Source organism: Condylura cristata, unplaced genomic scaffold (genome assembly GCF_000260355.1).
Source record: "Condylura cristata isolate star-nosed mole 26May11 unplaced genomic scaffold, ConCri1.0 scaffold00016, whole genome shotgun sequence".
In the NCBI taxonomy this organism is placed as follows: Eukaryota; Metazoa; Chordata; class Mammalia; order Eulipotyphla; family Talpidae; genus Condylura; species Condylura cristata.
Window position 1 is genome coordinate 1,197,103 of NW_004567117.1, and position 15,109 is coordinate 1,212,211.

Genomic DNA, 15,109 nt, shown 5'->3' on the forward strand with positions numbered 1-15,109 from the left:
CTTTTTTTTTTAATATTTATTTATGCATACAGACTGGAGTACAGGCCAGAGGTACAGGAGCGGTGAAAGGATTCACCAGAGACAAAGCAGGAACCAGAAAAGGCAGATAGATGAAGTACTGCTGAAGGGAGCATGGAGGGCTCAGGAGAGGTTTGCCATGCCACGTGGGTGGCCACCTCCCTGGCAGGAAATCTAACTTGCACTGAAGCCACTGTGGCAAGCTTTAGAGTGCTGTGCTTTAACCCAATGCACCACCAGGATGAAGGGCCCTTAGCTCTATTTTTTAATTTAACTCACAGAAGGACTATTAATCTCAGTATTGCCTCTGTATTTAGAAGACTGCTGTTAAGACAATACAGAAATTTGAAACTATCTTGCACAGGAAGATTGTAAAGAAAATTGTAGTGATTTGGCTAGAGCATAAGGCAGAGTGCTTTAACTAGATTTTTTTTAAAAAAAATTTTGAATTGTATTAAAAATTTGGATATGTTATTTCAAAAAAATTAAAAACAAAAATAGAGATCAAGATATTTTATCAACTAACTATACAACATTACAGAAAATTAATAAGCTAAACATTTTCCCCTTCATAGAGAATTCTTTTAAATGATGGCACAGGAACCCATTACTACTCAGTTAAAGTTGAAAAACTGTTAGGTTAAGGAAGCACAAAAATGTTTTTTTCTCAAATTTTATTAACTGGTCAGTCATCTACATAACTACATAATTAAAGGGGCACATTTTCACAACTCTATCTGAACTGGTTCCTCTCATCCTTTACCATCAAACATTTGTGGCAATGTTCTATCACCTTCCTCCTCTACTCCTCACTCTCTCTGTTTATCAGTATACTTTTTTGGCATCTGCAAATTAAAATACTTTTCTGCTGTGCTTTAGAAAGCACAGTAAAGTAAAATTTAAGTAAAATAGATATACATGTTACCCAAATTCTGAAGTGAATCAAGCCTTTAAAACCAACTTCTGTTTTACAGAAGATATGGGGAAAATAGAAAACCAGAACAATGACACCATGAATGAGCAAATTGGTAATTCCCAATAATGAACAACCAGTAAGGTATCTGGCCTGTCTTTCTTATTAAGTCTGTGGCTTAAGAGACACAACAACCAACATATGGTAACATAATACAAACTTCCTCACACTTCAAGTTAAGCAAAAAATCTGAATTTGGACTTCACATCCATAATCCATACACCATATGTACCACATGATACTAAACGAATTGTTAAGTTAGCTCTCTTAATACCATTATGGTATGAAAGCATCACTAAAATATGTTGGAGTAAAATGGCATCAGAAATTTTTAAGATAAGATGGGAAAAATAAAAAAATTTATGAGATGAAACAAGTATAATAATATCTTATACTGGACCTTCCCTGGTGGTGCAGTGGGTTAAAGCACAGCACTAAGAAGCTAAAGCCACTTCAGCATGAGTTCAGTCCCAGAGGTGACCCACATGGTGCGGCAGACCTCTCCTGACCCGCCTGTTGCTCCCCTCAGCAGTGCACTTCATCAGTCTGCCTGTTCTGCTCCCTACTCTGTCTCTGATGAATCCTCTCACCACTCCTGTACCTCTGGCCTGTCCCCCAGCTCTTTAAATAAATTTTTAAATATATATATATCTTAAACTAACTGAAACTAAGGACTAGATATGTGAGAACATTTTAAAAGTTGCTTATAATAATGTAATTTATACACAATAAGATTAAAAGGAATCAACTGTTTTTAGTATATTCACAAATTTGTGCAACATTTACCAGTACCTATTTTCATTCCTCAAAAAGAAGTATTTATAGATAATACACTAGCAGATACTCTGCCTTCTCCTCACCTTCCAGGCTACTTTGTAACAATTTTAGTATGACCCTCCAACCAAACCCACTATTTACCTACAAGTAAATGGGATCAAACAGTATGTGCCTCTTGTGTCTCTTTTACTGGCACATCAGAGCATATGCCAATATTTCACTGATTTTTAGGCTGAAGAGTATTCACTGTATGGATACACTACATTCTGTTTACCCATTCATCAGCTGATGAATAGAGTCATTTACATTTCTTCAGCTATGGTGACTAATATAGCTATGAACATTCATGTACAAGTTTCTGCATTTCATTTTTCTTGGATACCCACCCAGGTTCAGATTCCTTGGTGATATTATTAACATTGTTTCACATTTTAAAGAATTGTGGAAATGTTTTCCATAGCAGCTACACCACTTTACAACCCCACCAGCAACAGATAAGGGGTTTTACTTCCACCATATACTCATTAACACTTTTTCTTTCTTGTTAACTATATTTATTTTTGTGGGTATGGAGTGGTCTCATTGTGCTTTTGATTTACATTTCCACAATGATGTTGACATCTTTTTGCTGAGTTCAACAATCACTTATACAACTTCTTTAGGGAAATGTCTACTGAAATCTTGTACCTATTTAAAAGTCAATTGTTCCTATTATAAGACTTTTTATATTCTTCTTATATATCCTGAGTGCTAGCAAATCTTTTCTCTCATTCATTGTGGTTGCCTTTCCATTTGCAGATAGGGTCTTCTGAAGCACAAAAGTTTTCAATTTTGATGCAATCCAATTTATCTATTTTCTCTTTTATAGCTGTATTTTCTCTAATTTTATAAATTTTTCGTCAAGAGTACTATAAACAAATAGCTTCATAAAATTCTAGATTAAACATAAATATCCCTTTACTCAGGAGTACTGAACGACAATTTGTAGTTATATCTTTGTGTTATAAATACCTAGTTTTCAATTTCTATTTTCATTTCTTTGAGGCAGATGTAGAATACTAAAATAGCAGTTTATACTGTTTTTACAGTTTACACAGCAGAAGCCTGTAATTTTTATTTTTGCAATTCTTCCCATACTTTTGTAATTTCTTCTGCATACCAAATTTGATAGCATGTTTTCAAAGCACTCATCTTTGCCTATTTTCAAAGCCAACAATTTGGCTTTCCTAGAAACAAATTCTTTTAGAATTTATAATTTAACAGCTGTATAAAGATAAAGTTAGAAACAAAAGTACACCTATTAAGAATACAAATTAATTGGTGGGAGAAAATGTGAAAGGTGTATTAGAAAAGTGTCCTTGTTTTGAACATAAAGTGTGTTGTGACCATTAAACAGCACAGTTTCAAAAAAAAAAAGGAGACTTCATCTTAATCAGTAAAGACAATTAGGGCAGAAGCAGAAAAATTTTCCTATAAAATGATGGTAAATATGACATTAGTAGGTAAATGCTATTTTTTTTTTTTTTTTAGATATTACTTATTTTTAAATAGAATAACTGGTGCAGGAGGGAGGACTCACCAGAAACAGAGTAGGAAAAAAAAAACAGGTGGATTTACTGAAATACACTGCTGAGGGAAACAGTGGGCAAGATAGAAGAGGTCTGCTATGCCATGTGGATTAGCTTCCTGGCTGGGGATAGAACTCAGGTAAGAGGCAAACAAAAGCATTTTTAGTTTACCATACAAAAATTTAAAATAAATACCAGTTGAACAATAGAACAATGAAATTTATAAAACTATAAATTAAGAAATAATTTCTAATTATTCAGTACCTTGTATTTGTTCCTGTGGAGACATTATATCAAGAAGATCTTGGTTTTGAAAGCATTTTGCAGTTTTCACTTGCACGTCTTCTGTTCTGACTATATCATCTTGAAAAGGTGAGTCACTGAGGGGAGCATCTGACAAACGCTGACTTCCAGTAAGATCTTTTTTCCTAGAGATAGAACTTGTTTATTAGGGAATAGACTAATGACGAAATACTAGTTACCTTGCATAAGACTGGAAAACACCCCTTACTCAGTCAAGAATTTCATCTTTTATAAAAGAAAAAGTAGTTACATGTTTGTGAAGTCAGAAGCTGTAACTGTTAACATTTGGGAGGGAGTAGTCCTTAGGATGACACTCATTTTGGGTCCAGTGATGTATAAAAATGAAGAATGTCACATTGCAGCTCTGCCTATCAAGTGATAAAATGAAGTTTTTCTTTCCCAATAATATTTTTTGAATCTATCAAATCTAGAGAAAAATTCAACTTCCAAAAACAAAATACACATAAAGGATACTGGAATATGTCTAACAACTAATTTCCCTGAATTAATAAATACTTGGAAAATTTTGCTTTTAGCCCTTAACACACTACTAACACTATTGTCACAAATAAGGCACAAGGAACAGGAATAAATCCAGAGACAGAAAAATAAAGATGAACAAGCTAAATAGCCCTAGAGATAAAGAATAATTTACAGAACTTTGAGAAAAAAACTTTAATAATCTTTAAAATCTTTAATTAGAATCCTCAAAAACATTCTAGTTATATTCACACAAGAGAGCATTATAAAAAATGAACGTCTTAAAAAAGAAGTTCTCAAAATTATGACTACCAAATGATTTAGCAGAAGGGGTGAAAAAAATAGCAGCTTATCTAGAACATTGTCCTTTTGACTAAATAGGAAATAGGTAAAAAAACAACACAAATAGATTAGGAAAGCACAGAAAATTTCCAGAAAGAAAATATAGAAAAGTAGAAGTAAATTGCTGAAGTAATAAGTATGACTAAAGGCCCAACCTCTCTCAGTTGAATTGATACCAGGTTAGAATTCAGAGAGAGAAGATAAACAGTACCACCAGCACTCAAAGAGGAGACCAGAAGGAAAAAAGTAGTTCAGACATAAAGAATGAAGAAGCACATGACATCAGGCTTCTTCACATGATGTAGTTAAATGTTAAAAAAAAAAAAAAAAATTGTGAAATTCTCCATTTGTCAAAAATATTCATTCAAGATTAGAATAAAGTCATGTGAAAGATAAAATTTCCCCTACCCAAGGAGGAATCACAGAAGCATCCCTCATACAGGGACTAAGACGAATGTCTGCAGTCATTACCCCATCACTGAGGTTAAAACCTGACACTTGTCCCTCCCTGGTGGCACAGTGGGTTAAAGCACAGCACTAAGAAGCTAAAGCCACCTCAGCATGAGTTCGAACCCCGCCCCTCCCTGAGGTAACCACATGGTAAGGCAGACCTCTCCTGCCCAAAAGCTGCTCCCCTCAGCAGTGTACTTCATCAATCTGCCTGTTCTGCTCCCCACTCTCAACAATCCTTTGAGCCCATATGTTAGGAACATAGGCTGTAAACAATTTGTTTTGATGTAAGTTGGACCAACATAGCCTCAGTGCCATCTGTATACCCGTGACACCACCCGAGTCTTCAATCCATTCATACCAATACACTTTACTGTCCCTCACCTTTTGATATACTCTCCTACTCCTTAACCTAAATCTCATGGCCAATCACCATTTATTCTCAACTCCATCTTCCTCAGTGCCTTTATCAAACTACAAGCCTGATTAAGCCAAACTCTATCTATCCCTAGTTTGCATTCCTACAGTTCAATGTAATTGAAGAAAACATCACAGTCATACAATACCGAGCAGTCTCATACTCAATTCATGGCCATGGTCTTACTTTCAAGTTGGGCTCCTGATGCCATCAGAGACCCCTGCTTACACTGTCAGTTTATGTCCCCACACTCCCATACAATTTGTTGTCTCTCCCAAACCACCAACTCTTAATCTTCCTCCTCAGTAAGATGAAAGCCATACTTACTTCCTAAAGTGCTAAAAAGACAACTTCCCCAGGTTCTTATTACCACAGGTAACCACATAACAATTCCACACCTGTTAATATGGAGAACTGCCCATGGTCCTACCCACCTAAAGTTATTCCTTTTCTGCACCTTGGACCCTATATTCTCTTATTTATAGATAGTGCTCCAGAAATTCTCTTCATACTACATAGACATATTCAAATTTTTCCTTTCCAGCAGATCGTTCTTATTTTAAAAATGCAACTTTTCCTCACCACAGAAAAAAAAAAAATTCTCAACTTATTACCCCCATCATCTATCACAGTTCCTTTATGCAGCAAAAACTGCTAACAAGTGACCACTCTCACCCCATTATCAAACTCACTCTGTTTATGCCTCCCTCTACTTCAAATAAAACCTTTCATTGTACCTAACCTATGCTAATTCCAGTGGGTACTTACAGAACTCACTTTGACACCATTAGATTGAAATCCATGGTAAATGGCTAAATTGGTTTCAGACCCTAAAGAACTAAGAGTCAAAGTCCTTGTGATACAGTTCCAAATGACTGGTCTCTCAGATAAGCATTAGCAAGTTTGTCTTTCCCCTATTTCATGCAATTTCCTCCTTGATGGACAGGTTTGTCTTCTTGCATTCCAAGAAGAAGGGAGTTTAAATAGCAGTTGTTGGAAGAGCAAACTGGCACCCATCTGTTTCCTTGCCAACCCTTTCCCCCCTCCCCTTTGCAGACCTCTGCTATCTCTCCATGCCCCTTTTTTCCCCATTGTATAAATAACCCTGCACCCTGCCAAACAGCAGGACAGTGGTCTTTCAGACACAAGTCTGCTTCCCTCCTTATTTGCTGACAAATTAAATCACATTCTTTACCCTCAAACTCTGTTTCTTTTTGTTGGCTGAGGAAAACTGAGGCCATGTTCAGTATCACTTACCCAGACACTCCAGTTTCCATCTGCTCTATGACTATACTGGCTAAGTGCCTACATTTAGTGACTTGACATTGCCTGCACCCTCCACCTGTAATTCCTGCTCATGTACACATAGCTAGCTCCCTCCTTCAAACCTTTGCTCATATCTTATTTCTCTTGCATCCCAGTAATTTTCCTTATCATATTCTTTGCCTAGCACTTTTCCCTTCTAAGGTATTTTAAAATTGGTATATTTTAATGTCTTTTTATTTAATGCCTCTATTATTCAGTGGCATTTCCAACATCTTTGGAAAAGTACCTGGCACAGAGGCCTCCCTGGTGGTACAAGGGTAATTAAGTCTCAGCACTGTGAAGCAGTCTGCAGCCATTGCAGCACAAGTTTGATCCTCAGCCAGGGAGGTGACCCACATGGCTTAGCAGACCTCTCCTATCCCACCTGCTGCTCTCCTCAGCATGTATTTCAGTCAATCTGCCTGTTCTGCTCCCCACTCTGTCTCTGGTGAATCCTATCACCCCCCACACCTCTGGCCTTTACCCCAGTTCTTGTATGCATAAATAAATAAATCTTTAAAAAAAAAGAAAAGAAAAAGACAAGTACCTGGCACAAAGTAAGCACTAAGTCAAAAATTGAGAAAATGAATATACAAAGAGTTAACATCTCAGAGAAAACACTTATATTTCCATGTTATCAAGTAATTCATAAAGAAAACAAGTAGTAAGCATAAAATTTCAATCCCACATATATTCAATTAAGCATACAAACAAAGAAAACTGACAGATCTTGTCTCTTTTAAGACTGCCCATCTGTGTCTATGCAAATGTCTTTTTCCTTTTTCTCTTACCCTTAATAAACTTGACATGCTGATAAGAACAAACAAGCAAAAACACAGAAAATTTTAATACTTTCTGCAGTACCAATATCAAAGAATAACTACTACATTTACATCAGGTTTTTAGCCTTCTAGACATTCTTCTATGCGTTTATGAATATATATAATTGTTTTACTTCTGAAATCAAAGATTAAAAATACCACCCCTAAACGTTAGGGAGGCTCAAAAAAACACACATTCTCATGGACATCTATGAGCGGAACTATTAACTGGCACAAGTTTTTCTAAAGAGCACTATGGTCGTGGATAAATGGTCTTTAAAATTAAGTGTTCAAAATTCAACAATTTCAATTCTAGGAATTTAGCTTAACAAATAATCTGCTAGGCATACAAAATTTGTGCACAAATAAAATTTATTAAATTTATAATAGAATTCCATGTAAACTGGTCCAACCACTATGGAAAGCTAAGCGGAGGTTGCTCAAATTGCTAAAAATGGACCTCCCATACGATCTAGCAATTTCACTCCTGGGTATTTACACAAAGGACACAAAAACATTAATTCAAAAGAGCGTCTGCATTTCTATGTTTATTGCACCACTATTTACAACAGATAAGCTATGAAAACAACCAACTACCCAAAAATAGATGACTGGATCAAGAAAATGTGGTATATATACATAATGGAACATCACTCAGCAATCAAAAAATAAACTCATGTCATTTGCAGCAACATGGATGGAGCTAGAAGGCATCATGCTCAAGGAAATAAGCCAGAAATAAAAAGAAAAAAACCAAATGGTTTCACTTACAGGATGAATACAGGGAACCCAAATAAGGGATGGGAGAGGTGGGTAACAGTAATTATAACAAAGTAAAAGTCAAAATCAACAGGCAACTATAAACCAGAGACATTCTTTGGGGATGTGGAGGAAAGAAACTAGATCAAAATGTGGGAAGAGCACAAGAGACTATGGTGATGGTACACGGGTGAACTGATGGGAACTCCTTGAGGACCACATATGAGTGGATGAAGCATACATTAAATGAAAATGAAGAATGATATAAAAAATATGTAAATTTAAAAAAACAATAAATGGTGTTTGATTAATATGACACATACCTACATTAATTGTAACTGAAAAATGAGCACAATTTATTGACTTTTAAGTTATAGGTATGTATAGCATAATCCTGCTTTTATAAAAAAAAATTTATTCATAAGTATGTACAAACAAAACAGTCTGGAAGAATAAAGATACAATCAATTACAGTTAAGAGAATTATAGACCTTTATCCTTACAATTCTCTGTGTTTTTTTCAATGATCATGTATTACTTTTAGAATCAGGAAAAATGCTTTGAAAGATTTAATATGTTGGGGATTAAAATGTTTCTTTAAAAAAAGTCTTAAAGATTCTCAGAATTAGGAGATAATCAGCAACACAATCACTTATTTTCACAAGATTGTGATTCTGTTTTTAACACAGTGAAAACAAGATAAAGACATGAACTCACTCATCATTCTGGAAGCTAAGCTGTAACTTCTCTTTTGGTTCAAGTCCAATCTGGCTGCTTGGAGATGACTCAGATGGAACTGAAAACCTCCCATCTACTAAATAAGATGCCTGGACATCAGAATACCTACATACAAAAATTTGCTTTGTTAATAATTACACACACATAAAATGCCCTATGACATAAAGTACATGGTTTATAAAATGAACGATAAACAGATTTCTGTACTCATACTCATCATCCTACATGTAACACATCAAAAACCTGTGGATGAGCAATGGTGTGTGAAAAGAATTAGAAATCTGAATGCCAAAGTGTACTTAGACAGTAATCTAAGCTCTTTATTTCAAGGGCAAAGAGTAGGTTGTAATGTTTATGCTGAGGGCCTCCTTGCTGGTGCCAGGGGTTAAGTCTCAGTGCTATCAAGCTGTCACCAGCCAATGCGGCTTGAGTTCAATCTCTGGCCAGGGACCTAAAACACGAGGCGCAGTAGACCTCTCCTGTCTCATCTGCTACTCCCCTCAGCAGTGTCAGCAGTGTATTTCAGTCAATCTGTCTATTCTGCTTCCCACTCTATCTATCTCTGGTGAATCCTCTCACTCCTACACATGTGGCCTATACCCTAGTTCTTAAATGTGTAAAAAAAATAAATCTTTAAAAAAAAAATGTTTAGGCAGAGGAAGAGCAGAAAATGGTGAAACATTTAAGCAAAAGCAAACATGTATCACAAATGGGTGAACTGCACACATCACATTTTCAGATAAAAATCAAAGGCAGAACTAATATAAACCCAAAATACCATGAACAGAAAAAGCAATTACACCAAAAGGTCACTGCTATACAATTTCACACCGACCCACCCATCACTGATAAGGAAGTGGAATACAGAAGGAAATAGTACGCTTTACCTTTTTTCTTTTTTTAATTAATTTTACATATTTGGCCAACTCCACCAGATAAATCAAAAACTCAAAGCTTGATTGAGAAATTTTACAAAAGTAAAATATTGCAGGTTTTGTGAACTTTAAAAAAAAAAAAAAAACCTGTGTTCCAATAAATATTACCTGTTATCCATGCTGAATCTATTTTTAGCAAGTGTTGAAACAGCAACAGGCAAGCCAAGATTCGAAGAAAGAGTGACATTTTCCAAGGTTCCACTATTACCAAGTAATGAATTTGTGAAAAAGCTCGGAAATGACTCTTCAGCTATCCCTCGAAAATCTGCCATTTCACTGCAACAATAAAAGTGCATTTACAAATCAAATTAAAATTTCAAATGATTAAGAGTACAAATCTTAGAAAACAGATAAACCTTAGGAAGAACTCATCTTTCTGAAATAGCACTAAGAGGTAAAGTAATTCTTAGAATATTTTGCTGCTTTATAGCTGAGAACATAACATCAAGCTAGCTTCTTATACTTAACATACAATAATGAAAATACAACACAGTTTAACTTGTGGTAAGGAATATGAGTTAGGAAGAAAAGTAAGAAGGCACAACACTGATGGCAGATTATTTTAGGATGGACTTAAAAGTAACCAGTTGGGGGGCCCTCCCTGGTAGCACAGCGGGTTAAAACACTGCACCGAGAAGCTAAAGCCACTTCCACATGACTTCGATTCCCGCCTGCCCCCGAGGTGACCACATAGCGTGGCAGACCTCTCCTGACCTGCCTGCTGCTCCCCTCAGCAGTGTACTTCGTCGATCTGCCTATTCTGCTCCCCACTCTGTCTCTGGTGAAGCCTCTCACCACCCCTGAGCCTCTGGCCTGTACCCCAGTTCTGTATGTACAAATAAATAAATCTTTAAAAAAAAAAAAAAAGTAACCAGTTGGGTTGGGTAGTCATTCTAACATTGGGGGGAAAAAAACACACTATCAAAACCTAGCCCCTAGTTTCAGACATTATTATTAAGAATGAATGAGTAAATGGTTTAAAGAGTCCATTCAAATAAAAATTTTAAGTGTAACTGGTACATGAACAAGAAAAAAAATAATGAAAGTGGTACACAAATGACTAAATCTGGATTGTCAAGGTACAAAATCCATATCTTTGATAGAGAATCCCCAGCCCACAATGGCCAATGGCTCAACTTGACCCTGATCACAGTGCTCAGGTTACTTAAGTTCAAAAATATTTCAGAATGCTTATCATATAAAGGCTTTGTGGAATTCAGTAAAGAAAAGAGGATAAGAAAATAAATAAGGAAAGCTCACTAAATGAAAAGATACTCTTTCTAAACTCCAAAGAATAAGCACAACTTAAATACTTACAAGGGGGCTTTAAAGACGACAAACCTAGCTCAGCAGGTTAAAGCACAGCACTAAAAAGCTAGAGACACTTCAGCATGAGTTCGATTCCTGCCCTGGAGGTGACCCACATGGCATGGCAGACCTCTCCTGACCCGCCCGCTGTACTTGGCCTGTTCTGCTCCCCACTCTTTCTCTGGTGAATCCTCTAACTGCCCCTGCTCCTGACTTGTACCCCAGTTCTGTAAACATAAATAAATAAATCTTAAAAAAACAAACAAAAAGAGATGATAAACACTAGCAAAGAGGGAAGAGAATTGGAATTTACTGAACACCTACAATTTATCTTATTTTATACATGAAGAAATAAACTGAGAGGCTAAATTTACTCAATATTGTATAACTGGTAGGATGACTCCTAAAATCGCCTAGATCTGACTCCAAAATCCATTTTAAGTACTGTGTGTGAGGTGGAAACACCAAGTACTCTAATGTATTTTGCAATAGGTATACAAAATACCACACGAGTGAAACTATGAAGACAAATCCTAAACCCCTGGATGGTATCTGAACAGTGCTCTGCAACCAAAGGAGTGACTTATCCAATCAGCCTATAATTTAGTAAGAGAAGATTTAAAGTCTTCAATATCTTTAAATTGCCTTTTCAAAGAGCTATTGCAACTGGTAAAATGGATGAAAATAAAAAACTGTGTGAGGGTTAATGATGCATCAAAGTATAGATTTTAGGAAGTATAGACTAATTGAGTTATTAATTGAGTTAATAATTGAGTTATTCTTTAAAGTAGAAAGTTTTAAGCTAACTAGAAATCTATAAAACTTACTTGATTATTAATGAAGTAGCACAGTCCTGTTATAAGTCCACTTCTCTACTCTGCATTTAATCACAAACCCTCATCACTGCAACTATCATCACTCTAGGTCTACTGGCTCTCCTATTTGAACAGTGAAAACCTTTCTCACTGTGCAATCATTTCCAGCTATTAGAACTAACAATTCTCCCATCTTAAAAAAAAAAAGTCTTCCTTTATCTCACAACCTGTTTTTCCCAATCAGATACTTTTCTGTATTTACACTCTCTTTACCACATAATACAAAAAGAACCACTGGCCATTTCCTTCTAATGTTATCATCCCATGAACTCTCTTCAAGCTGGTTCTTCTATACCCTCAGCAAAACAAGGTTTGTCAAGATAACCAGTGATTGCCCTGTTGACAAACTCCAAAATCGTATAGTTAATTTTCAGTTCTTGATCTTCTTTAACCTAATAGTATAGAATTCATATTCCTTCCCCATAGAAGTATATTTTTACTTGGTTCCTGAAACGCAGTAGTCCTGGTTTTCCTCCAACTTCACTAGCTGCTGCTTCTCCTTATCTTTCGCTGGTTTCACCATACCTCCTGAACTTCCAGAGTGAAGGTTCCAGGACTTGTTCCTCTATCTTATTCATCTACTCCCTTCACAAGGTGACTGCTCTCAGTCTCAAAGTTTTAAATACCATATAAATTTACCTCTCCAGCCTGGGTGTCTCTTGTGAACCTCACAGTCAACTGCCACTTGACATTTTCACCTATTTAACATGTGAACCTTTTAGTGGTGGGTAAGGTATGATAACATATGTTCACAGAGGTGTGGACCTTTATAGTATCATAAACCAACGTTACCTCAATAAAAACAATAAAAATTAATGTAATCTTAATTCCTTTTAATTCCATACCCCCCCCCAAAATAACCTACTTTTCAGTCTTTCCCACCAGAGAAAGTATCTCTATTTTCTACTTGCTTAAACCAAAACATCATTACTGACTTACTACATCCACATATGCACATGTGCCAGCATATATACATACAAACACATAATCCTAGTAGCTATACAGCTACAATAAATCTGCTATTTCTAACTATTTCCACTGCTTCTACAGTGATCAACCCACCACAATCTGTTGCCTGGAGATTCACTACAACAGCCTTCTGTCTCCACATTTCCACTCTTCTTCCCTTGGTCTATTCCCAGACACTGAAGTTAAACATATAAAAGTAAGTCAAATATTGTCAAACCTTAGCTCAAAGCCCTCAACTACTTTCTATCTCCTTCAGCGTCAGTTACTGAAAACCACCAAGGGAATGAATTCTACTATTCTTCTCCCTTCCTCATTCCATCCTAATATGCCTGTTTGGTAGCACTTACCTGTCAGTCTTTATAAGTCTCATAAGTCTACTCACCAGTCAGTTCTTTCCTCATCAACCTACGTCTAGCAAGTCATTCCAATCTTTATGCCTTGGTTTGTTAGTTTTGGTAGTATTGACCACTAACTAGTAAGCAATGCAATTCCTGCTGTTCCTTCTCTCCATGTTAGAATATAAGTGCTATGAAGGCAGTGATTTAGGTTATTTTAACATTGAATTCCTATCTAAAGCAGTACTTGCACAGTAGGCCCTCAATAAATATGCTGAATGAATGAGTGATTTCAAACAATGTCAATACACAGCAAATTCATCACCAATATCATATACAAGCACCCCTGTCGAGTAAATCCAAGCATTTCTCCCCTTACATAATTCTACTTCCTCTTTTTCAGTTCTAGAAACATGGTGAAAACTACTCCACAGGAGAAAAGAGGTGGCAGAAAATCTGCTCCCATCCTTTATTTGTGCTTCCTATTTTGCCTTCTCACCCCCCTTCAAACTCAGGGATTTAACTTGAAGGAAACTACTTATAGATCTTACTTGACATTCTCTTCCTCTGTCTGTTCCTTGTATGTGAAGGATACACAGGATTTTGAGCTCAAATCTTATGCTACATAATGAATAGCTTATACACTAGGGACCTCAAACTCAAATGCTGTCAAGAGCAAGTACTGTCAGATAAAAGGAATCAATGTACTGAGATCAGTCCTGAAAATTAGAAGCACATTTGAAGTCGAGGTCAATAAAATCACTGATGCCAAGCAAAACACATCTACTGGAGGAAACCTTTTTACAGGGAAAAACAATCATTCTCTATGTTTCTATCACTACTACTGCCACCCTACCCAATTGAAAAGTCTCCTAACTAATTTCCAAGCTTCTACTCATGCCAACTTATAATTAATTTACCAGGTACATACTGTCTATTGAAATTCAGCGAGGAATTTCATTTTATAATCCACCTCCAGCTCACTCCCCAATGCAGGTTTTTCTGTTCCTAGAACACCCTATCTCTAGCTTTAGAGGTGCTCTCTAGAATACTCTTCTGAGGTGCTTTGGACAGCTACTAGTTTTTTTCAAATATTCACAGTTTTAAGTATAACTTTCTAAGAGAAGTAATCCTCTATCATTAAGTCACTGTTTATTGCAAACATCTTAATCTCTTCTAGCACTTACCACTATTTGCCTTCAACCAATAAACAGCTTCCACCACTGTTTCTAACACAACAATGCCTAGTACTTAATGCCTAGTACTTATTAGGCACGCAAATATTTGTGAATAGAATAAATGACTGACAACAGCCTCATCTTTGACTACTCCCTATATTTTTTAGAAAGTCAGTTTCTTGGGTCCCTGTCTATTTTGTTCACCCACATATTCCCAAGTAACTGAATAAAGCTCGGAGTATGAGTTGAAAAAATAATCTTTACTAGTTATCTAGCTGATATGAAGAATCTACTATTATCATGTGATATGCTTATATCATATATACAGTTCCCTAATCCCTTTGTCAAATCTGTAAGAGAGAGAGGGAATTGACTTTTCCAGGCCAGATAGTACAAAAGAAGCAGAGAATTCACATCCAGGTAAGTATGGCCACAAAGCACTCTTTTCTCTGCACTAATGTCACTAACATCCCTCATCTTCAAATCACTTTCAGCCCCAATTTCTCTCCTGAGATGTAAACTTCTTCAGTTAGTGCAGAATCAATGAATATAAAATC

General features: G+C 36.2%; 1 protein-coding gene across 1 annotated transcript in view; it reads right to left on the bottom strand.

Moving 5' to 3' along the window:
- The window catches only part of CEP192 (centrosomal protein 192kDa), a 120,027-nt gene extending 109,868 nt beyond the window's left edge, over positions 1-10,159 (bottom strand). The window contains exons 1-3 of the mRNA XM_004683968.2: positions 9,996-10,159; positions 8,932-9,057; positions 3,601-3,764 (exon numbers count right to left, since the gene is read on the bottom strand). Coding sequence (XP_004684025.1) covers positions 3,601-3,764; positions 8,932-9,057; positions 9,996-10,159 — 454 coding nt within the window. The remainder of the gene's footprint in view (positions 1-3,600; positions 3,765-8,931; positions 9,058-9,995) is intronic.
- Between the last annotated feature and the right edge of the window lie 4,950 nt (positions 10,160-15,109).